The sequence below is a fragment of the Pantherophis guttatus genome, chromosome 3, assembly GCF_059756535.1.
Source record: "Pantherophis guttatus breed Tessera chromosome 3, ASM5975653v1, whole genome shotgun sequence".
In the NCBI taxonomy this organism is placed as follows: domain Eukaryota; kingdom Metazoa; phylum Chordata; class Lepidosauria; order Squamata; family Colubridae; genus Pantherophis; species Pantherophis guttatus.
Window position 1 is genome coordinate 197,400,227 of NC_142065.1, and position 23,262 is coordinate 197,423,488.

General features: G+C 40.1%; 1 protein-coding gene and 1 non-coding gene across 2 annotated transcripts in view; both read right to left on the reverse strand.

Moving 5' to 3' along the window:
• EXT1 (exostosin glycosyltransferase 1) overlaps positions 1-23,262 on the reverse strand; it is a 325,779-nt gene that overhangs the window by 39,920 nt on the left and 262,597 nt on the right. The window contains exons 2-3 of the mRNA XM_034422214.3: positions 14,479-14,572; positions 9,507-9,614 (exon numbers count right to left, since the gene is read on the reverse strand). Of these exons, the coding sequence (XP_034278105.1) occupies positions 9,507-9,614; positions 14,479-14,572 (202 nt within the window). The remainder of the gene's footprint in view (positions 1-9,506; positions 9,615-14,478; positions 14,573-23,262) is intronic.
• LOC148114956 (U6 spliceosomal RNA) lies at positions 17,634-17,742 on the reverse strand. The gene has a single exon (XR_015733639.1). It is a non-coding gene; the product is annotated as a U6 spliceosomal RNA (small nuclear RNA).

Here is a 23,262-nt window from a genome sequence, read left to right on the forward strand (position 1 = left end):
CTGCCAGAAGGCAAGAACAGTTAAAACAAAAGGGACGACTTGGGAGTAGGGCTTGGAGATGATTGGCCCCTCCCATAAGACTTAAAAGAGGAGCAAAGGCACGTGAGCCTTTGCAGGAAGTAACATTGTTAATTCTGTTCAGTTTAAAGTCTGAAGCTCTGTTTGATTCTGGACTCCGTGTGGCTTTGCCAATTAGGTCTTTGGCAGCGTGTCAAGGGAGATAAAGGTGGGTGATTATCAGCCTTATCCTGAAGGACTCTTTACAACTATTTGGGACTCATCTGTGAATGAACAGAATTCACAGCTTTGAAATAAAAGAGATTTTTGGGACTACTCGTGTGTTTTATGGACTCAGGAAGCCTATGTCAGAACAGTCTGGACTACTTTGCAGAGTTAACAAAGCCTTTCCGCTTAATACCCGGTTTTGTCTAAATTGCTGAGGTGTATCCCATGTTGGTCAGTGCTCTTTTCAGCAAGCTACTCCCAAAGCAGGAGGCAGAGGACATGCTATTTTCATTCATTGGTTCATCAAGGGCATGAGAAGAAGCCAAGGTGTCCTATGGTAAGCTGTCTTGTAGCTCCAAGGAGAGCATTGCAAATTTTTGTTAGTGTTTTCTCTGAAGCAGGAGCCAAACGGGGTCTCCCAAGATGGATGGAAATTCCATATATGATGCTTCATGCAAAGATGGCACCAATCAGCAGCTCTGTTGAATGTGGAAGAAGGCCAATAGGCAATCATTTTAACAATCTGTAAATCTATATTAAAACAAGGTTCACAAGAAAACTAAAAATGGGAATACGAGACCCACAGTCAAGCTTCCCAGGTAGATCATATAGGAAACATGAGCAGATGATTCTAATTCTATTTCATTTTAAGGTGACAGTAGAAGAATCTTTGAAGTACCAATATTCTGCCCTCTCCTTCACAGCCTGAAAAGCTAGGGAGAGTCCCTTTGGAACCTCTTTCTACTTCCATTGTCCAATGCAGACTATGGCTTCCCTTAACTGACCATTCCTTAGGCAGCATTTCTTCTTCACCCTCCCCAAGGTCTTTCTCACATTACATTACAATCATCAATACCAATGCAAGAACACAGCGATTAGTCATAGAAGTCAACATTGAAGTAATCGTATCTTTATCTATTGGTGATATGAAGATCTTCCTGGACCAAGCCAATACTGGAATCACTGAAATGTGTAGGCTATGGCTTGAAAGTGCTTCATAAGGAATATAGACCTCGTACTGTAAGGAGCAAGACTTATCCACTACATTTAAATGGAACCCAGACTCATTCAATGAATGAGACTTGTTGAATGACTGTTTAGAGCAGGGGTATCAAACTCAAGGCCCAGGGGTCAGATCCGGCCCGTGGGGTGCTTAGATCTGACCCGCGGGGCTGCCCTGGAAACAGCGAAGGACCAACCTATGATGCCTCTGCCAGCGAAAAGAGAGCTTGGGAGGGCTACAAGCAGGTCCTCCTGAGTTCTGTTTTCGCTGGCAGAGGGTTGCAGGATGCCGTTGCAGCCGAAAGGGGAGCTCAGGAGCCCGTTTTCTCTGGCAGAGTACTCGTGCCCTCGACATGAGTAATGTTGAGCTGGCCACACCCACTCTGGCCCCCCAGTTTGACACCCCGGTTTTTGTTACTCTTTATAGTAAACAATGCTTTAGTGAAAAAATGTAGGTTTTCACAGCTGCTGTTTAGTGATGAAATGACTTCTGGGAAACGTTGCCCAAGACAATGAATATGGCTCTAAATATCGGTTTAGAGATTCATGAATGAACATAACCATTTCCCTTCTCTTCTTTTCTTCTTGTTTGACCAAGAAGATTATTTCAGAGGCGTCTCTGCCTGTACTTTACACACAGCTGCTGAAACTACTGCGGCTGAATCTTAACAAGGCTAAACATACCAGCTTTGTAAATCAGTCTCAAGTTCGCTTATTTTTGGTTTTATCTCTTTAGGTAACTTTTTATGGCACCTCCTTGTTAATCTCAGTTAACATGAAGCTTAGTGTGCTGGGTTCAAATAACATGGCAATTGGGAATGAGATGTAGGAGAAGTTTGTAAAGTCTTCACTATAATTCTGTTGCAAAATCTTAACCCATTTCAAAACAGTTTTAAAGGAGATTACAGGGTTGAGATGTTATTGGTTTTCCTCACGATGATCTTTGTCTGAAGGCTGTCAGGGAAAGGGTTCAAATCTTTTGATATCATGATATCCTTATGGATTATTTGACAAATCTAGAAGGAAGATTTCAGATAGTTTAACTTTCTTAAAACAGAAGCAGTTGAGTGGATGGAGTCCTTTAGATCAAGGACTGAGCCCATTCTGTCTTCCACCATTTTTAAGTGTCTACATGGAATCAATGAGAAAGAACATCGGGAGATATCAATATTCTGCTGGAACCAAATGTATTTTTCTATAACATGACTATACTTACCCATTACCTAGATGCTGATAATAAATTGAAACAGAATCCGGGCATGATGGAGGTACACATTTTAAGGGATCAGAATTCTGGAGAAGTTGTGGCTCTCCTGATTTTAAATGGAATTATTCTCTCCTCAAAACAACAGTCTGGGAAATGCTACTGGATGGGGATCCCTTTCTGATTTTCTAAAGTGGCGCAGCAGACTAATGCTACTGTTAAAGGTAGTATTTAGCTTCCAGCTGCCTGCAGTTACTGCGAGTTCAATTCTCACCAGGCTCAAGGTTGACTCAGCCTTCCATCCTTTCTAAGGTAGGTAAAATGAGGACCCGGTTTGTGGGGGCAATAAGCTGACTTTGTATAAAATATACAAAAGTATGAAGGCTATTGCTTAATGCATTGTAAGCCGCCCTGAGTCTCCGGAGAAGGGCAGCATATAAATAATAATAATAAAAAAAAGTGGAGCTAGGAAACTCTTTCCTGGATGGAACATATCCTTAAAATGATGAGGGTATTGATGAGCTATCAAAGGTAAGGCACACTACATAGACTGGTTCTGTCTAGCAGAGAACACAGCAGCTGGTTGGATTCCTAAAGAATTGAAAGAAACATTTTTTTTTTCTTTTAATGACCCTGTAATCCCTTGCATTGGGATGGAGTCGTGGCGACTGGATGGAGCAGAGCGTTTACTGGCTGGATGCCCTTCCTGATGCCTATGTGGAGAGCACAGCAAATATTTTCTTTTTGCACCCATAGAGAGAAATATCTGCCCCTAGCTAGGATTGAACTCACAGCCTCCTGATTGTGAGGCAAGAGCTCCACCTCTAGGCCACCACACCGCTTGAAAGAAACCACATTATACTTGGGTTAAATGCACTGTACTGCTTGCCAATTTTTTTTTCCTGAGTGAAATGGAAACTAATGGTCATTATTGTTAAAACTTTATATGGCTTTGTTCCAGACCTCTTGAAAACACCTTTTCTATGTAACCTGAGACTGAGATAATGAATGGAGACTCAAGGCCTAGTCTAAGTTCTTTGGGATTCATTCTCCATTACACTTGAAGCCTAAAATATCCAAAACAGGCTTTGCGTAATTCATTTTAATTCTTTCACATTGGAGCTTTTTATTATTTCTAGTTTTAAGGTTGGCTTTACATTTTCTTGAAAGCGTGAGAGGTCTTTAGCGAGGTAAAAGTAAAGGTTCCACTCGCACATATGTGCTAATCGTTCTTGACTCTAGGGGGCTCATCTCCGTTTCAAAGCCGAAAAGCCAGCGCTGTTCAAAGACGTCTCCATGGTCATGTGGCTGGCATGACTAAACATCAAAGACACACGGAACTCTGTTACCTTCCCACCAAAGGTGGTCCCTATTTCTCTACTTGCATTTTTTACTTGCTTTCGAACGGCTAGGTTGGCAGAAGCTGGGACAAGTAATGGGAGCTCACTCCGTTACGCGGCACTAGGGATTCGAACCGCTGAACTGCCGACCTTTCAATCGACAAGCTCAACGTCTTAGCCACTGAGCCATTGCGTCCCTTTTTAGCAAGGTTGGTTTAACTTAAGAAATAAAATAATTAATTAAATGATGTGGGCTGAATAGGAGGCTAAATGTATTCATACTCTAAATACAGCCAGGGAACCAACGTGATTAATTCTCATTCCAGAACTGCAAAGACTTCAGGTTCAAATCCTGAATTTAAACCTGAAGCTCACTAGGTGGTTTTTGATTGAACACTTATTTTACCGGAGTGAGCACGGAGAGAAAGATAGCCTACATAAGGAAAGAAAGGTAGGAAATATGGAAATAAAATTCTTTATTATTATTATGCAGAAAAGATATATATCCCATTTACTGATAAGATTAAAATAGGTTAGCTACCTTTTCAAGAGCCTACGTCATATGATGTATACAATAAACTTTTAACTGTGCAATATTTGGTCCTAATACCCTATCTTTTCAATGGGAGCTATTCATTACTTAATCCATTCAGGATTGCAGTTTATTTTTTTTTTAAATCAGGCTATTTAATTGGTTTTGTAAGGCGCCCAGCAAAGAAATCTTCTGAATATATAAATTGACATGAATGTATGAATTTTCAGGTAAATTTTGTTTTGGCAACTTTTACATTTTAGGCAATCATTGTTATATGTCCATTGGAGTTGGGAGAGGGGGCTAATAAATTCAAATAAATAAAAAAAAGATTTGCATTATGTCTAATTGACTGCATTTCATTGTTTTTCTTCCAATCTTTTGAGATAAATCTTTTTATCTGTTTCTGCATACGAAAAGAACAGTGGGTGAAACCGAGCCATTGATATCTTCAAAGTTTTGTGGCGAGGTGAAGAGAGGCAATCTTAGAATACAGGTAGTCCCCAAATTACAGCCATTTGTTTAGCATCTGTTCAAAATTACAACAGTATTAAGTGACTTATGACCAGTCCTCACATGGTACAGCAGCATCCCGATGGTCACATGATCAAAATTTGGGCACTTGACTACCAGCAGGTATTTATAACGGTTGAAGTAACCTTCCCAATTGACTTCCGATGAACAAAGTCAATGGGAGAAGTTGGATTTGTTTAATGACCATAAGTTCATTTAACAACTGCAGTGATTTTCCTAATAACTGTGGGGAAAAGATCATAAAACAGGTGCGGCTTACTTAACAACCGCTTCACTTAGCAAGGGAAATTCTAGTCACAATTGTGGTGGTTGGACGAACTGCCTGTATTTTCTAAAGCAGAGATCTTCAAACTTGGCAGCTTGAAGACTTGGGGACTTCAATTCCCAGAATTCTCCAGCCAGCTATGCTGGCTGGAGAATTCTGGGAATTGAAGTCCCCAAGTCTTCAAGCTGCCAAGTTTGAAGACCTCTGTTCTAAAGCCTATTTTTACATGTTGGCTCACTTACAACACAAACTAGGGCTTCCGTTTTAAATTTCATTTGGCTATTTGCTATTCATCTCTTGGCTTACAAGATGGCTGAAGAGAATGATTAGGACAGGATGATGCTTAAATAGCAGGCCACCGATACAATAAACACGGAAGGAGAAAAAAGCAGTGCTAAAATGACAACAGAGAAAAGTGGCTTCAGCCTGTCTGAAGCCAGAGCAGCATGACAGTATGGAGAATATGTAAATAAAAACATCCGCGTGCATCTAAACTGGGAGATGAAAAACTGTAATGCAACAAAAACATTTCCCAAAGCAGACATTTAGGCTTCACGCCAGCTCTTTAAAAACCACTGTTAATAATAGTATAGTATCTGTTCTAGTAAGGGAAGCAGCTGTGAAGATAATCAATTCTGCATTACAGGAAACAACAAAGATCAGAATATTAATGTACTCTTGGGAGGGAAGGGACATTCACAGATATTTGGAATGCTGCACAGCCTTCTCCTCTCTTACCTTCGGCAGCTAAATATGTCAGGCAGGCAGGGTGTAGATTTTTCTTTACATTTTTGCCCGTAAAAATGTGGGTCTGAGGGAAGTCCTGCCTTAGCACTTGGCCACCACAGGTGCCCCCAACACGAGTGACGTTGAGATGGCCATGCCCCCCCCCCCCAGGTCAAACAGAACCCTGATGCGGCCCTCAATGAAATTGAGTTTGATACCCCTGCTCTAGAGTAGAGCCATAGAAACTGAAGGTTACAATTGGATGAAAATGGAAAAAAAACCACATCCTGCTTTGGCTATTGGTTGGGCAAGGAACAGCAGCATATCATTAGTCTCTTTCCTGTCCGTTGGTTGACAAACGACCTTAAATATATTGGTCGCACCCGTAGCAGTACGGCACGTGCCTTGCATGGGTAGGAATCCAGGTTGATTCCTTGAAGTCTCCCATTAAAAGGGTCTCAGAGGCATCTCCCCTTTCTCCCTCCTCCTTCTATCTAGCAAATTGGAGAGTAACTTTGAATCCAGAAGCACTCTTTCAAAAGAGCAGTGGGCTTAAGCCAGAAATGACTCTCTCCACGGATGAGCGTTTTCTCACTGGTAGAAGCGCAAGTTTAGTCCTTGGCTTGCGACCACAGTTAGAAGCAGAATTTCCACTGCTTAGCAACATAGTTCGTTAGGTGAGTCGCACTGAAGTTTATGACTTTTTCACCATTTGTTCTGCCCCAGCTATGGATCCCATAGAACACAGCACATACAAAGTTTGTACAAAACTTAATTTTCTAAAATAACTCAGTCTTTTTCAAAACAAAGGCTGTTAAGAAACTTTCTTAACAGCCTACAAGAAACCAAAGATAAAGTAATCACAATCTTACGAGGGTTGGCAGAAAGCCCAGAAGCAATTTGCAGAGAATCCAGACACGAAGTAGAGGGAACTAAAGTTGTTCCCTCCAAATTGCTTCAGTCGGCGTTCCTCCTTAAATAGGCTAAGGAAGTGGCCAATTAACCCCAAGTCTTACTCTCAAGGAGACCTCCTCCTGAGGAGCCACTCCTGCCTTTTGGCCGCTCTGTGCACCCGTGCATCGAGACGAGGCTCCTCCTCTTCGTCCTCTTCACTTAAAGGAGCTTCTGGAGGTTCTGAAAGCCCTGGCTGAATCCCTGCCACCCTGCCACCACATCTTTTCCAGCCTCCTCATTGTCTGACTTGTGTGCCAACTGCACAGGCTGCTGGCGCAACACCACACCAGCCTCCTCGCTGTCAGAATCAGCTACAATCCGCACAGGCCACTGACGGGCCACAACACCATGATTGTTAAGTGAGTCACACGGTCGTTTAGTAACTTCAGTTTCCCCTATTGTCTTTGCTTGTCAAAATACTAGCGAGCAAAATATTTATAATTCTGATACTTCTCAGCCTAAATCAGTGTTTGGGACAACCGATATATGACTCTCACATGTGTTTATCTGAGCTCTTTCTGAATTCAGTTTGTAAATATTAAAAAACACTCAAGATACATATTTAAACTTCATGGTTTTACTGTTGAAATATCTGCAGTATTTTATGAGCAAATGTTGATCCCATGAGCCCTGCATGCTGCAACTCTGGTAAATACATGCTGGTTGCCAAATTTTGGTCATGTGATCACGGGGATGCTGCGATAATTGTAAGTGTGAGGACTGGTCACAAGCAGGGTTGAAATGCTCCCGGTTTGGACTGGGTCGCCTAATCCGGTAGCAATAGTGGCGGGTGGTTCAGAGAACTAGTAGCAAAAATCCCTGCCCACCCCCATGCCCAGCTGAGCCGCACGATCATCAGACACTTTTTTTTTTAACTTTTAAAAGCATTTTTTCTACAACCTATTTGGCCGAAGAGGTTGTAGAAAAAATGCTTTTAAAAGTTAAAAAAAAAAAGCCTCTGATGATCGCGTGGCTCAGCTGGGATTGTCAGAGCCTTTTAAAAGCATTTTTTTTTTTTTTACATATGAGGAAAAGTTGCAGGAACCGGGTATGTCTAGTTTAAAGAAAAGAAGAACTAGGGGAGACATGATAGCAGTGTTCCAATATCCCAGGGGCTGCCACAAAGAAGAGGGAGTCAAGCTATTCTCCAAAGCACCTGAAGACAGGACACGAAGCAATGGATGGAAACTAATCAAGGAGAGAAGCAACTTAGAACTAAGGAGAAATTTCCTGACAGTTAGAACCATTAATAAGTGGAACAATTTGCCTGCAGAAGTTGTGAATGCTCCAACACTGGAAGTTTTTAAGAAGATGTTGGATAACCATTTGTCTGAAGTGGTGTAGGGTTTCCTGCCCAAGCAGGTGGTTGGATTAGAAGACCTCCAAGATCCCTTCCAACTCTATATTTCTATTCTATTCTAAATTGCATTTGCCTTTCCCAATCTGGTGCCTTCCAGCTGTAATGTCTATGACTCTTCTTAAAGCAAGGAAGGATTTCCAAGCCCTTAAGCGTATCTGGAAAGTATTTGGTGGGGAAGACAAAGTTAAGAGAAAGAGAAGAGATTGGAAAAGTCTCATATAGAAATAACTGAGGACCTTGATTTTAGTACACTTCTATATGTCATAAAGTAATCTACATCATTCTCTTGGATTAATATTACACCGCCCAGAGTCATTCCTGTGAGATGGACAGCCTTATATATGTGATCAATCAATCAATCAAATATGGATCAGAACTTAGTTATCTACCTAATGTCGCACTTTTCAAATTTCATGGCTCAAAGCAATTTATATCTTCTGTAACATTGTAAAGGCTCATAAAATACTGTAGATATTTCAACAGTAAAGCATGAAGTTTAAATATGTATCTTGAGTGCTTTTTAATACCGTGTTTCCCCGAAAATAAGACTCTGTCTTATATTTTTTTGAACCCCGAAGTAAGCGCTTGGCCTTATTTTTGGGGAGGTCTTATTATTTTGGGGCTCGTGGAGCAAGATGGGGCTCTTCTTGCCATCTTACCTGATTTCCAGCTCTGCATTTAAATACTTTCGGGGAGGGCTTATTTTCGGGGGGAGGCTTATTTTAGCGTATGCGCTCAAGAGCCCAATTGGGCTTATTATCAGGGGATGTCTTATTTTCGGGGAAACAGGGTATTTACAAGCTGAATTTAGAAAGAGCTCAGAATTACAGATAAACACATGTGAGAATCATATGTACTGTGTTTCCCCGAAAATAAGACCCTGTCTTATATTTTTTTTGAACCCTGAAATAAGCGCTTGGCCTTATTGCCATGTACTCAAAAGCCCAATTGGGCTTATTATCAGGGAATGTCTTATTTTGGGGGAAACAGGATAGGTTGCCCGATCTCTGATTTAGGATGAGAAGTATCAGAATTAAAAATATTTTGACACTGCAAATCACATTTGTATGGCAAGAGCTTTCAACTTGAGCTCTTCCACGCACCTACAGTATATGAAAAAAATATCAGATGCTGCTACATTTTTAACCAAGACATTTGGAAGCTGGAATGACCTTCATGTCAGAAAGTGAATAATGCTTTATTAAATGAGTTAATATTCACAATGACACAGACAAAGCCTGCCCGATAAAAATCTCTTTTATGGCCATGACCTTTGGATATATCTTTCCTGAAAGTAGAGAAGATGGCTGCTGTTGCCAACTGGATGAAGGCCACTGTTTTCCCGCCATTCACCCACCTCTTACCTGTAATAACAATCTCTCATCTCCTATGACGGCAGCTTGATTCCAATTAATCACCTCAGAGAATGGAAGTTCCCATCCGTTGCTGAGCATCACAGGAATACAGGCAGCCTGCATAAAAAAATGTAAGGGGTGGACAGTTTAAATTAATCACATATGAAGAACAGTTGCAGGAATTGGGTAAGTCTAGTTCAATGAAAAGAACCCAGAAATAAGCACTTGGCCTTATTTTCGGAGAGGTCTTATTATTTTGGGGCACGTGGAGCAAGACGAGGCTCCTCTTGCCATCTTACCTGATTTCCAGCTCTGTTACCCTAACCCTAACCAGAGGAAATGGCTGGGACCGGCTGTGCATGCAGTTAAATATTTTCCGGGAGGGCTTATTTTCAAGGGGGGGGGGCTTATTTTAGTGCATGTGCTCAAAAGCCCAATTGGGCTTATTATCTTATTTTTGGGGAAACAGGGTAGCGCTTAGACTTATAAACCGCTTCACAGTATTTTACAGCCTTTTCTAAGCAGTTTACAGAGTCAGCATATTGCCCCCAACAATCTGGGTCCTACTAAAAGAGAATATTTGTAGCTCAGGGTTGAAATGAGGGATCCTTGGTGCTCTCTGAGCTTGCTTGTTTTCTTGCAGACATTTCATTACCCTAACTAGGTAACATGTTAGTTTATATTCTGGCATCTTGCCTTTTTGGGTGGGTGGAGCCAGTCTTAGAGATATTTTGGTTGGGCTGTTTACTGATGGCTCTCTGGCAATTTCTTGATTGGGGTATTGCGTACTTGATTGTTGGTCTGAAATTGACCTTGGAGTTAATCTATGCTGATCTGAGTGCTGATTACTGGTGGAGGGGAACTGGAGTCTTTTTCTCTTTTGGGCTGGTTGCTTGTCTCTTTTGAATAGTCTATAGATGTTGTTGGACAGTTGGACCATAAGAAAGGCTGAGCGCCAAAGAATTGAGGCCTTTGAACTGTGGTGCTGGAGAAGACTCCTGCGAGTCCCTTGGACTGCAAGGCGATCAAACCGGTCAGTCCTAGAGGAGATCAACCCTGACTGCTCTTTAGAAGGCCAGATCCTGAAGATGAAACTCAAATACTTTGGCCACCTAATGAGAAGGAAGGACTCACTGGAGAAGGGCCTAATGCTGGGAAAGATTGAGGGCAAAAAAAGAAGGGGACGACAGAGAACAAGGTGGCTGGATGGAGTCACTGAAGCAGTCGGTGTGAATTTAAATGGTCTCTGGAAGGCCTGGAGGAACGTTGTCCATGGGGTCACGATGGGTCAGACACGACTTTGCAACTAACAACAACAACAATAATAAATGTTGTTAATGTCTATGTGTCTATTGGTGGCTGATTTGTCAGAGTGCCAGGCTTCTAGAAATTCCTGGCATTTTTGGATTTGGCCTAGTCTAGGATTGTCACATTTTCTCAATTGAAACTATGGTTAAATCTGTCTATATGTTGTGAAATTAAAGAATTTCCATCATGCCTTCTGACTGCCAGTTGGGAAAATGTCATTGCCAATGAAAATGAAAATATGTTAAGCATTAGGGATAGGGTTAGGTCCCCTTGAAGTCAGGGCCGAAAACTAAGCTAGGGATAGATTCTTAGAGGTTGTCTAATGAAAGAGAACATGACAGCTTTTCGTTCAAACCTGTGTGTGGACCACAGTAAAAATACATGGGAAAATCTGATTACGAATTGCCGTTGCCAATTGAAATTAGGGTTAGGGTTAGGTCTCACTGGAAACAGGATCAAAAACTGATGTCTGAGATAGATTCTTAGAAATTCTCTAAGGATAGTGAAGGTTACAGCTTTTCGTTTGGACTTTTTTGTGGAGCAGAGTAAATTACATGGGAAAATATGATTGACAATGAAAAGAAAAGTAGTATTAGGGGTAGGGTAAGTGTTAAGGTTAGGGTTGTGTTTGCTTGGAATCAGAGACAAGAATTGATGTAGGAGATGGATTCTTAGAGATTCTCTAAGAAAAGACATTCTGACAGCTTTTGTTCTGATTTCTTTGTCAACTACAGGAAAATGCATAGGAAAATTCCATTGCCAATGAAAATGAAAGTAGGGTTAGGAACAGCCTTAGGGTCAGGGCTAGGTCTCCTTTGACTCAGGGCCAAAAACTGATTTTAGGGATAGTTTCTCAGTGATTCTCTAAGGATAGTGATAGTGGCGGGGATCGTGGGGGGGGGCACGCACATGCGCGGGGGCAGGGACCGTGTGGTGGGACCACACATGCGCGGGGATGGGATGCATGTGCGCTTTGCATTTTGGGGGTTTGGGCGCACACACGCTTTGAGCACTCAGTCTGGAAAAGGTTAGCTGTCACTGGTATAGGGTCTCCTGCCTGGATGGGAGGTTGGACTAGACGACCTACAAGGTCCCTTCCAATGCTGTTAATCTGCCCTGTTAAATCTCCTGCCAGGTTAACTGGGGTTTGAGCATTTTCCTTAATCCTCATTATATCAGTCTGGAAGTCAGATGACCCACAAAGTCCCTTCCAACTCTGTTATTCTGTTATAAACTAGACTTAGGGTTAGGTGTCCTAAGAGTCAGGGCTGATATTAAGGGATAGTGGAAAAAAGAAGTGAAATGCATGTTGTGTGAATTGGGTAATTCTGCTTTCTATATTTAACTGTGCAATTTTCAGTATCTTTTTTATAAAATCCTGGTGGATCACTGCATTGTCAAGCACAGAAGTTATAGCAGCAAGATAATTCTCCCAAACATATCTTGGATGGAGTGGGTAGATAGTTTTATTTTGTGTCATTTTAATTGTCCTGCAGCTTCCTTTCCCAGAGAATGTCTAACAAACAGAAATGACCGCTTAAGACTTGTTTAGCGTGCAGTGAAAAAAAATCTAGGCTAATTTTATAAACCTGTGACTCCATATAAACCTCAAAGTCCCCATCGACTGGACTGCTAAAAACTGAAACATGTTTTCCCATTCCATTTCAGTGGAAGTGTAAAAAATATAGTGTAAATCTTCAGATGAGCACATCTCAGTTAAAAAAAATAAAACAAAACATCCAAATCTCTTGGTGGAACGGCATATCTTCTGAATATGTGATCGGTCAATGTTGTTTTCTGGCTCTGAGAGTCAATATATGGTAAGTGATGTATATTTTCAGCAAAAATATACCATCTTTGCTCCAGAGTAATATTTCTAATTCTATTTGTCCAATGGTCTCTAGGACAATCCACCTTTAAGGAAATATAACAAAATCTCCTGATGGGTGAGAAACTCTTGTGAGTCTCTGCTAATTTTTCCTGAAGAAGAATGGATGCAGAAGAACAGAGTTGGAAAGGACTTTTAGAGGTCATCTAGTCCAGAGGTTCCCAACCTTTTTGGCACCATTGATTCGTTTCGTGGAAGACAATTCTTCCAAAGACCGGGTGGGGTGGGGGAAGGTTTCGGGATGATTCAAACACATTACATTTGTTGTTAATTTTATTTCTATTATTATTACATTGCAATACATGATGAAATAATTATACAACTCGCCATAAATGCAGAATCAGTGGGAGGCCTGCCCTGAGCTTGTTTTTTTCCCTGCAACTATTGAGTATATTTATCATAACTATTTCATTGATTGGTAATGAAAAGCAAACCCTCCTGAAAGCTGGGAGTTTCTGCTGGTTGATCTGAAGAACTTCAGAGAGGCTTGTAAAGGGGAAAAGCAGAAAGAAAAAGAAAGAAAGAAAGAAAGATAGGAAGGAAGGAAGGAAGGAAGGAAGGAAGGAAGGAAGGAAGGAAGGAAGGAAGGAAGGAGGGAAGGAAGGAAGGAAAGGTAGTTCTATGTTGAACTTATGCAAAGCCAACTTTTATTGAACCCTTAGTTGTGTCTTTTTATTTTTCTCCTTTACAAGCCTTTCCAAAGTTCTTCAGATCAACCAGTGGAAAGCTCCAACTTTCAGGAGGGTGCGCTTTTAATCACCAATCAGTGAAATAGTTATGGTAAATATACTCAATTAGATGCATAGTTTCCTCCTCCAGCCCCCACTCCCTCTCTTCACTTGGGCCCTTTCAATTCTCTGAAGCTGCTCCAACAGTCTTCGGCTAAACACACGGGGGAAGGAGTGGAGGAGGCACACTCTTTTGGAGGGCAAATCCACATGTCCTCTCCTCTCCATGTACATGTGTGTGAACATTTTTCTATCATGTATGGAGGAGGAAGGGAGGGAGAAAAAAGAGGAGGAGGTTTCACTTGCCTCTGGCATCTGGCTTGGGGAAATAACAGTATCTCACTCGTGGCAAATTGTCCTGCAGGGCGCGTTGCCCCACGGTGAGTCACCTGAGGTAAATTGGCTGGAGTGAGCAGGCGGTGGAGAGAGTGTGGCTGTGAATTATTCCATTCCGAGCTGAGGCAGTGATGTTAGCATTGGGGGTGGGGGGGAAGCTGCAAATAAGATGAAGCTTTACTTGCTCACCCGCCACTCACCTCCTGCTGTCCCAGTTCCTAGCAGGTCATGGACCGGTACCAATCCATAGCCCGGGGGTTGGAGGTCCCTATTCTAATCATACCCCTTACTCAAGCAGGACACCCTATACATGTGATGGTGAACCTATGGCACGCGTGCCAGAGGTGGCCCAGAGAGCCCTCTCTGTGGGCACGCGCACCAATGCCAGTTGCTCTTCCAGGTTCTGTCATGCGCATGCACACTGGCCAGCTGATCTCTTCCGGGTTCTGGTGCTCTGGCGTGCATTTGCGCACACTCCAGTTTCGGCACTCAGTGCGAAAAAGGTTAGCCATCACTGCCCTATACTCTTCTGGACAAATAACTAACCAATCTCTTCTTAAAAATCTCCAGTGTTGAAGCACCCACAATTTCTGAAAGCAAGCCATTCCACTGAAATATAGTTTCTGCTCTGCTCTTCCTTTCCCTGTCACAATATTACCCAAGACAGAATTTTACTTGAGAAAAAAAGCTTAAATAGAGCTAAAATGTCTATTGTTTTTACCTGCAGGGCCTCCAAGAACCTGAAGGATCCAAGCCTCCGGCCACGGGGGACCAGACAGAAAGTGGCATTGTGCAGCATTTCACGATAATCATATCTAAGGGGAAAGAGAATGAAATAATAAATTAATAATGAATCCCAAGATAATTGCGCACGAAAATATAAATATCTGGCAGGGAACATCTGTTGTTAAAATAATTTCTGGACAATTTCACTTCTGTAAAGGTGAAGTAAGATTAAGAAGAAAAAAAAAGAGTAAGGTAAAATGCATACATTCGTTTTCTGAGTCCATGCGTTCAAGCAGAGTACATGGTAGGAGCACCTTACAATTTATTCTTATTTTAAAAACTAAGGAAGGAAGAAAATTCACCCATGACCTATAGAATAAAAAGATGCAGAATTTTTGATTCAAAATGCATATTGGGATGATGATGATGACCAATGCCTAGAATTTCCTAGCCAGCATGGCTGACTGGGGAATTCTGGGAGTTGAAGTCCACATAATTAAAAGTGGCCAAGGTTAAGAAAGCCTGGTCTAAATAGCTTAGTCCTGTGATCCTATGAACAACACAGGCTAATTTTCAGACACAGACAAGTATGAATATGTTACCACATGTTGTTTATCACTACTTTTTCTGCTATTGCTAACCTTCTTACTAGGGAATTCTCTGTCTGCATTTTCAGAAAACAGTTGGGAATAGAACAAGTAACTCACTGGCACAACAAATCAGGATCCAGATAATTTTCTGTCAAGGTTTGTTTTTCATTGGAAAGATCACCAATTGCAGTTCTGGATTACACAACTGGTCTATACAAGCAGAGTTCTGTTTGGTTTTAAATCAGTAGTTTGGTGAACTTCTCCATGATCACTTTTAAAGCATGAATATTGGTTTGGCTTGTCATTTGAACCCTGGCAATGGTGATTAATTCAATAAATTGAACTGAATCATACAAAATCTTGATGTGATCTGTGAGAAATAAATCATTTTATATTTTGTAGAAATAGCACTGTTGTTGGAAAGATTGTAGTTTGAATCCAAGCTGGGCCATGGTTAAAGCAGTCTACCAAAATCAATAGACAAATTTAGTCCATTGATTTTGATTGCATACTCTATCCTGCACCTAACTTTGTCTATTCTTTTTGCCTTTATTACGAATTTTACTTTCAAAGTGGAAAATGCCTTTTAGACAGGATAGGATAAACATTGTAATAACTTCTGATATATTTTATAATGCATTTATGCAAACCTAGCTTAACTAGTAAGAACTTGTCAATGTTGCCTGATCTTGAAACACTAGAAAAGCTATGATTTGGTTAATAATTGGATAGGATATCACCAGGAAATATATCTAGACTGAAAACAAAAACATCTATCTATCATATCTCTCTCTCTCTCTCTCTCTCTCTCTCTCTCTCTCTCTCTCTCTCTCTCTCCCTACCTACCTTCCACCCACCCATCCTCATCTATCTATCTATCTATCTATCTATCTATCTATCTATCTATCTATCTATCTATCTATCTATCATCTGAACAATTGATTTTATTTTCAAATATCTGAATAGAGAAAAATGGATAAAAAACATTGGAGACTTATTTTGTCATACATAACCTGTAATTAATGAATTAATTTAATGCTGTTCATTTCATAACTGTTCTATGTTTTCAATTGAGATATACAGTATATTGATCCGGAAGCTTCATAATCAATGCATCAACTTCTTGTCGAGAGAGAAGAAAATCTAATATCCAGTCAAAGCCACCAAGATTAATCAGTCGGCAATAAAAATCCTCTTAATCAACCAGGAAAGGACAAAGAATGGAAAGAATGAATCATATTGTGCAGCTATGGGTCAGCAAGATGAATTCAATGAGAAAGAGGGACAATTCATAACGTTTATCTTCCTTATAACATAAGGAGACCTTATAACATTTAGGAGACTAAAGAGAAAAATAAAAATAGGCAACAATTTAAAGTGTTGTTCCTCCAGTGTGCCTCAAAGTTAATGCATTCAGCGACATCCGACTTTCTTTTAAATTCCAACGAACTTTTGCAAAAGCTTTTACCCGCCCCCCCCAACCCCCCCTCCCCACACATTAAAAGTTTCAAGCCAGATTGTAGCTAATGGTACTTTTGGCAAACCTGTAATGACTTGGAAAGTGCCGACTGCTAAACTGATGTCAAGAAAGCCAAGATTAAATATCTCTTCCTACCGCTCCTCTCTAGCTTGAACACCGATACATTTATTTCTCCAGAGACTTTTGCAAACTGCAAATAGGTACTACTTTGACAGTTAAAATCATGCAGCAAAATTTACCCAACCCTAATAATCTCATTTAATCATAGCCTGGAGGCACTGACTTTTTTTTTAAAAAAAACCTTCTTCTTTTTGTATTGGGCAGGGGAAAAGAATAGAATATACAGAAATGGAAATTCAGCTCTATTTTTATATTTATTCTCCTCGAAGATACAAAGACAGGTGTTAAGCTAATTTTGATAGGACTCATCACAAGGAAGTCCGCCTGCTTTAAACAAGGGTGTATAATTTGCATGAGAAAGGGTCCTTGAAATAAGTTAAGATGAACTTCATGAAACCCAATTAAACGTTGTACTTTTCTGTTATTTAAAACTACAAAACATCTAAAAGAAAGGGGGGGAAAATCTTCTATCTTTTCCTCCGCTATCTTTAATCTCAGTCTTTAATTTCTCATTTATGTCTGCGCAAAACCAAATTTCATTCCAAAGTTGATCAGCCAATTGTTAAGTTTTCAGTAGATTTCCCCAATCATATCTTTAGTGTAGCATGGAAGAACGGACAAACTCACTATATAGCGTCTATTCTGAGACTGACTGCAAAATAACCAGAAAAGGGAAAAGACCTTATTTATCTGCTCCTATTGCCTTTAGGATTTCAGTATAGAACAATCAAAATGCTACCATGGAATTGTAATTTAAGCATTTGTACGCTGCTTTGCGTTTTAAGAACAAATCTTGAATTTTTAAGGTGGCCAAATGGGGATAAATGATGAAACACACAGGGAAGAATAGAAAACAGGATTTAATTTATAATTTTAACAACATTTAGTTTAAATCAGATTTAGTTCTGGCTTACTCCTTTGTCCTGCATTTCATTCCCAGAGTCCTTGGAAAGCCTCTTAAAAGGCCAACTGTTCCAACCACCAAACACTACATCATTCTTGCATAGATGCCATGCTAATCTGCTCTGCATTGTTCCAATTTTAGCATACAGGCTGCCCAAGCAAGCATAACCTGAGTTTTCCTGTTTTAGCATCAACCTGATGTGTAGATGCTCTCAATGCTTCAGTAAAAGCATTAAGCTTGGCTGCCCATTTCCACACCTCACTGCAGCCTGCAGTACAAATACAAGGTAATGTGACTTTGAACTAAGCATGGCTCCTGATTACATTGATCAAACCTGCAGTTTTCTTGGGAGCAGCCACTGACTTCCTCTAGCATGTATTCCCAACTTGCCATTTCATCCTTCAGCCCTGGGATTTCTTATCCAGTTACTAAACTAGGTACACAAAGCATCCCCCCCCCACTTTAAAAAAAAAAAAAAAGCAAACTGTTTGCAATCATTCTGAAGGGCCTAGTGGCTCAGTAGACTGATAGCATTGTGATTAACACCAGCTGTCTGCAATTACTGTAAGTTCGAATCTCACCAGGCTCAAGGTTGACTCAGCCTTCCATCCTTTCTAAGGTAGGTAAATTGAGGACCCAGATTGTGGGGGCAATAAGCTGACTTTGTATAAATATACAAAAGTATGAAGGCTATTGCTTAACCCACTGTAAGCCACCCTGAGTCTCCGGAGAAGGGCGGCATATAAATCAATTTTTTTTTTATAAAAAAAAGTGTTGGTGTAGGGCTGTTTACTGAAGCTAAGATATGTCATTTTATCAGGCTTCCCAACAAAACCTCTGCAGTAAAAATAAAACGAAAGTGACCCACATTCTGCATCATGGAAGTACAGAATTCTGCAATTATGCAAAGGGATAGAAGGCGTATTTTCTTTTATTCTGCAACACTGATGAGTTTACAGAAGGTGGAGGAGGAGGAGGAGGAAGAAGAAGAGAAGGAGAAGGAAAAGAAGGAGAAGAAGTTTTCTGCTTCTCAGTCACCTTTTTCCTTATTCATCAAACATCTTCTTTTTCAAGATATACTGCATGGAGAAAAGTCCCAAAAGTGCTTTTTCAAGAGGCAATTGGACTTTCTGATTTTTCGTTGAAGACTTTTCGCTTCTCATTCAAGATGCGAAACAATGAGTGAGAATTTCCATAGACATTTGCATGGAGAAAATTTTTCCTTGCATCCAAGTATATGCATTTCTCACTAGGATCCTATGTCATCCATGTAAAACACACTTAAAGTTTAGAAAAGCTACAGATTTTAGAAATGGACATTTCTAGCAGCCATGTAAGGACCTTCCAAGTACTGAAAGAAAAAAAAGCGGAAAACACACTTTGTTATTTAGCACTTCCACCATCTCAACTAGAAACTGGTAATTTTAGAATTCTATCTAGGTAAACAATTTTAAAACTGGAAATCCTTGAAATGTTCAAAGAACAACGTGATAGCAATCTCTAGTCTGAAGACTCTTAACAATTAGGGGAAAGAACGTAGCTCAATGAAGAAACATTACCAGCTAGGTGCAAAACCCCTAAACTCAGATAATATGGAATATTTCCAAGAGATGAAAGGAATATCCCTGTCTTTCTACAGATCTCCTTTTCTCTCTCATTTCCTGGCAAGTTTTGAATGCTGCTGAAGAAAAGGAGAGGGCGTTTTCCAAACCTATAAAATGCATATTAGTCAAGAGATCCTTCAAGGCCTCTAAATGCTGGTCTCCAAGGAAGGAAGAAGACACTTTTTGCTCCACTCCATTTTAGAAGAGTCGAAGCATTGATTTTTGCAGAAATAAATGAATCGTCTTAGATCCTCATTATCCAAAGTGATTGACAGACCACTTTTCAGTGTTGGACCGACCCTTCGTACATATAAATTGTATGTTCTACTACTTTGATCCTTTAGGAGTCAGGAGCACACGCTTTAGAAAGAGGACACTTAAAAATCCATTGAATTAAAGATCAAAGGGATGTAGTCTTGCTCACCTACATGACTCTCTTCATTTTCATTTTCTTTTTTTGCTAAAGATGCCACTGGTTGCAGTCTATTCAGTATTTTTCAGCAGTGAAATCATGGAATCTAAGTATCAACTTGGAAAAGATGATCTAGTCTTCCTTCCTTCCTTCCTTCCTTCCTTCCTTCCTTCCTTCCTTCCTTCCTTCCTTCCTTCCTTCCTTCCTTCCTTCCTCCCTTCCCTTCCCTTCCCTTCCCTTCCCTTCCCTTCCCTATATCCCAAATTGGGTTTGCACTATTTTCTCGTCTCTTCTCTCACACCCCAGATCTTGTTTAAAGGCCTCCGGATCAGATTTGCAAAGCACACTCCAAAACATTTTTCTTAGCTCTTGTGATCTGATCTCATGCTAGGAATCCTTCATCTAAAAATGTACTGCAGTGGTTAATTATGAACTAGTAATTAAATTAGAAATTCCAAAAGAGAATTCATCTTATACGTGAGGGTTAGTTCTCACATAGTCAGCTGAAAACTGTATGATGGCAGGTTTGACTGTTACCAAAATAAGACACAGATGGAAATTGAAGCTCTGGTGTAAAAGAGAACCCGGTAGTCTTTACATGCTGTGAGAAAGAAAATAGCGCAGGATTTTTTTAAAATCCCATTTCCACACACAGAGCAGTCACTAGAATTCTTTTGTTACAGCTTCCCAATTTATTTTTTTCTGAAATATTTCAGAAGTTCTCAAATTCTTTAAGATCGCAGACCAACATTTGCCCGCAGATTACAGACCAAAATTGGTCCGATGCTGCAGACATTGGTTATATTAAAAACTGAACTATAATTCTTAAAACGTGTCTATAGGAAAAACCAGCTTTGAAATATGGTGTTATTCATTGCAGGTAGGCCTCGACTTGACACAGGTGTCAAACTGGCAGTCAATGGGCCGGATGTGTCATGCACAGGCCACGCCCACTCCAGCTGCGTGAATGGGAAAAAGTCGTGAAATGTCATGTGACAGCAATATAACGCCGCAAGTTTGACACCCGTGGTCTTCCATGTCATGGTTGTCCCAAAGGTACTTTCCAAAAAGGCAACTGAATTTTCCTGGGTTTTTTCCTTGAAAATGTTTCAGTTCTCATCTAAAAAGCTTTTTCAGTTTTGAAACCAAGAAAACCCAGTTGCCTTTTGGGATAAAAGCACCTTTGGGATAAAATCTAGGCTCTTGTTACATATAACCTAGAAGAGTTCACTCCCAAATATCTCCAAGATAGCAACAAATAAATTCAGAATTGTAATTTATGAATGAGTTCTACTTAAAGAAATACAATATGCTTCCCCTCGTGGATCTGCTTAAAGTTGTTTGAATCTGCTGAAATTTAATGTGAATAAATCGTTCACCAAGGTCCCTTTTGTGAAAATCTCTCATCATCTCATCAGATGTATGGAGATACATACAGTCCCCCCCCCCCCAATGAGATAACAAATATATAGGAAATGCCATTTGACAAAAATATTTCACCTGGTGTTTGGTGGACAAACATTTCAAATACTCCCAACCTATCTTAGTTAGTTCTTTCACATCAAGGTGGAACATCTAAACATTAATGAGCAATTTTTGAAATATCCCTATTATCTGTCATTTTTATCCTGAAAGCTTTTCTATTAGAACTGAACAGAAGTAGAAACTTATTATATGGGAATCTCAAATGTTATATATTGTGCAATTTAGGGGACCAAATTAAAAAAAAGGTCAAATTTGGCTGCAGATGGAAACACATTGCTGAGATTTCAAGCGAAGGGTGAAATGCTACCGGTTTGTACCAGTTCAGGCAAACTGGTAGTGATAAAAGCTACCGATTCGGGCGAACCGGTATTTCCAACGATCAGCTGTGCCACGGGATTTATATTCGCTAGAAAGCAGGAAATCCTGCTTTCTAGCAAATCTAAATCCCGCGGCATAGCTGTCTCCCCCTCACTGTTCTACTTACCTTCTTAAGCCTCCATTTTCTGTGCGAAGCGAGTGTTTGGTGTGCACTGTGCATGCGCGTGCACGGTGTGTGTTTGGCATGCACCGTGCGTGCATACACCGTGTGTTTGGCATGCACCACGCATGCGTGAGCAACAAACCGGTGGCAAACCCCGGAGGATTTCACCACTGTCTCAAGGCCCGATTTTTAAAGCTTTTGAAGTTACTGATTTTTATTGGTTTTACTTGTTATAGGTTACAGTTGAATATGACCTGAAATCAAATCTCCCCTCCCCCTTAAATTAACTTTCTGATATCGTATTACTACAGTATCAACAAAATACTCTCATATTATGAATTTAGGAGTTATTTACTTGAGGTGTTTTTTTTTTTTTTTGGAAGGATTAAGTACCTAGTGGTACTTAATGTTAAGATGTAAAGAATATCAAGGCTGGCAGGTATAAAACATTTATTCTAATATAATGCTAAAGAGCTAACTTTCAATCCCCTTCTTATAATCTAAAATACATTAACTATCAAGCATAGATGTTCACAGATGGAACAGCAAGTGAAATATATAGATGGGTGAATTAATTGATGCTACTCTTGATGCTACTCTTAAAAATCTATATTATGCTTCCTCACAAAGGATTCTTTCTGCAAGGCAGCAAATTTTCTCCAGGCTTAACACTGATTGATTGAATAGTCATGAAGCTTTTGTGTTTTATGTATATTAAACCTTAAATCTGTGGAATTATTAACGTATGGAAGTATCTCAGTTATTCTGCTGTGTGTTCAAGGTAACTCATCTATAATTCTTTTCTGATACCTGTAGACAAACTGTTGGGGTAAAATAATTTGCATATTATTATTAATAATAATTTGTATTAACCCACATTATGAGATGCATTTAGGTAGCATTACACCACTTTCTGTTTTTGGGGTAGTGGAATTCTAAAATACCAAAAATAGTTATATCTGTAGAAGGAATAAAAAGCTATTTAAAATATTATTATGAAAACTTCTTTCACTGGATGGAAGAGAAAACTTGTTTCAAAATTAATTGTGATCAAGTCTTTAAGCCTTCTACTGCAGCAACAGTAAGTAGAGGATTAGCAGATATTCCCTTTTGTCCCTGATTATTCTCTGATTATTAACCTGACATTAATTTAAATTTTAAAATAACCATGGAAAACTGGCACGTTGCAGTGAGCAATTGTAAGCTAACTTGTAGCATTATTATCTTCAGAAATCTCCTAGGCAATTTTAGAAATTTTGAGTGAATAGGTTTTGCAGCTCTATGCCTTGTTTTTAAATGAGGAAGGAAGAATAGAATAGAATAGAATAGAATAGAATAGAATAGAATAGAATAGAATAGAATAGAATAGAATAACAGAGTTGGAAGAGATCTTGGAGGTCTTCTAGTCCAACCCCCTGCTTAGGCAGGAAACCCTATACCACTTCAGACAAATGGTTATCCAACCTCTTCTTTAAAACTTCCAGTGTTGGAGCATTCACAACTTCTGGAGGCAATTTGTTGCACAGATTAATAGTTCTGTCAGGAAATTCCTTCTTAGATTGAGGTTGGATCTCTCCATTGGTTCTTGTCCTGCCTTCAGGGGCTTTGATCCCCTCTTCTTTGTGAGAAGAAAGGAAGGAAAGAAGGGAGGGAGGGAGGGAGGGAGGGAGGGAGGGAGGAAGGAAGGAAGGAAGGAAGGAAGG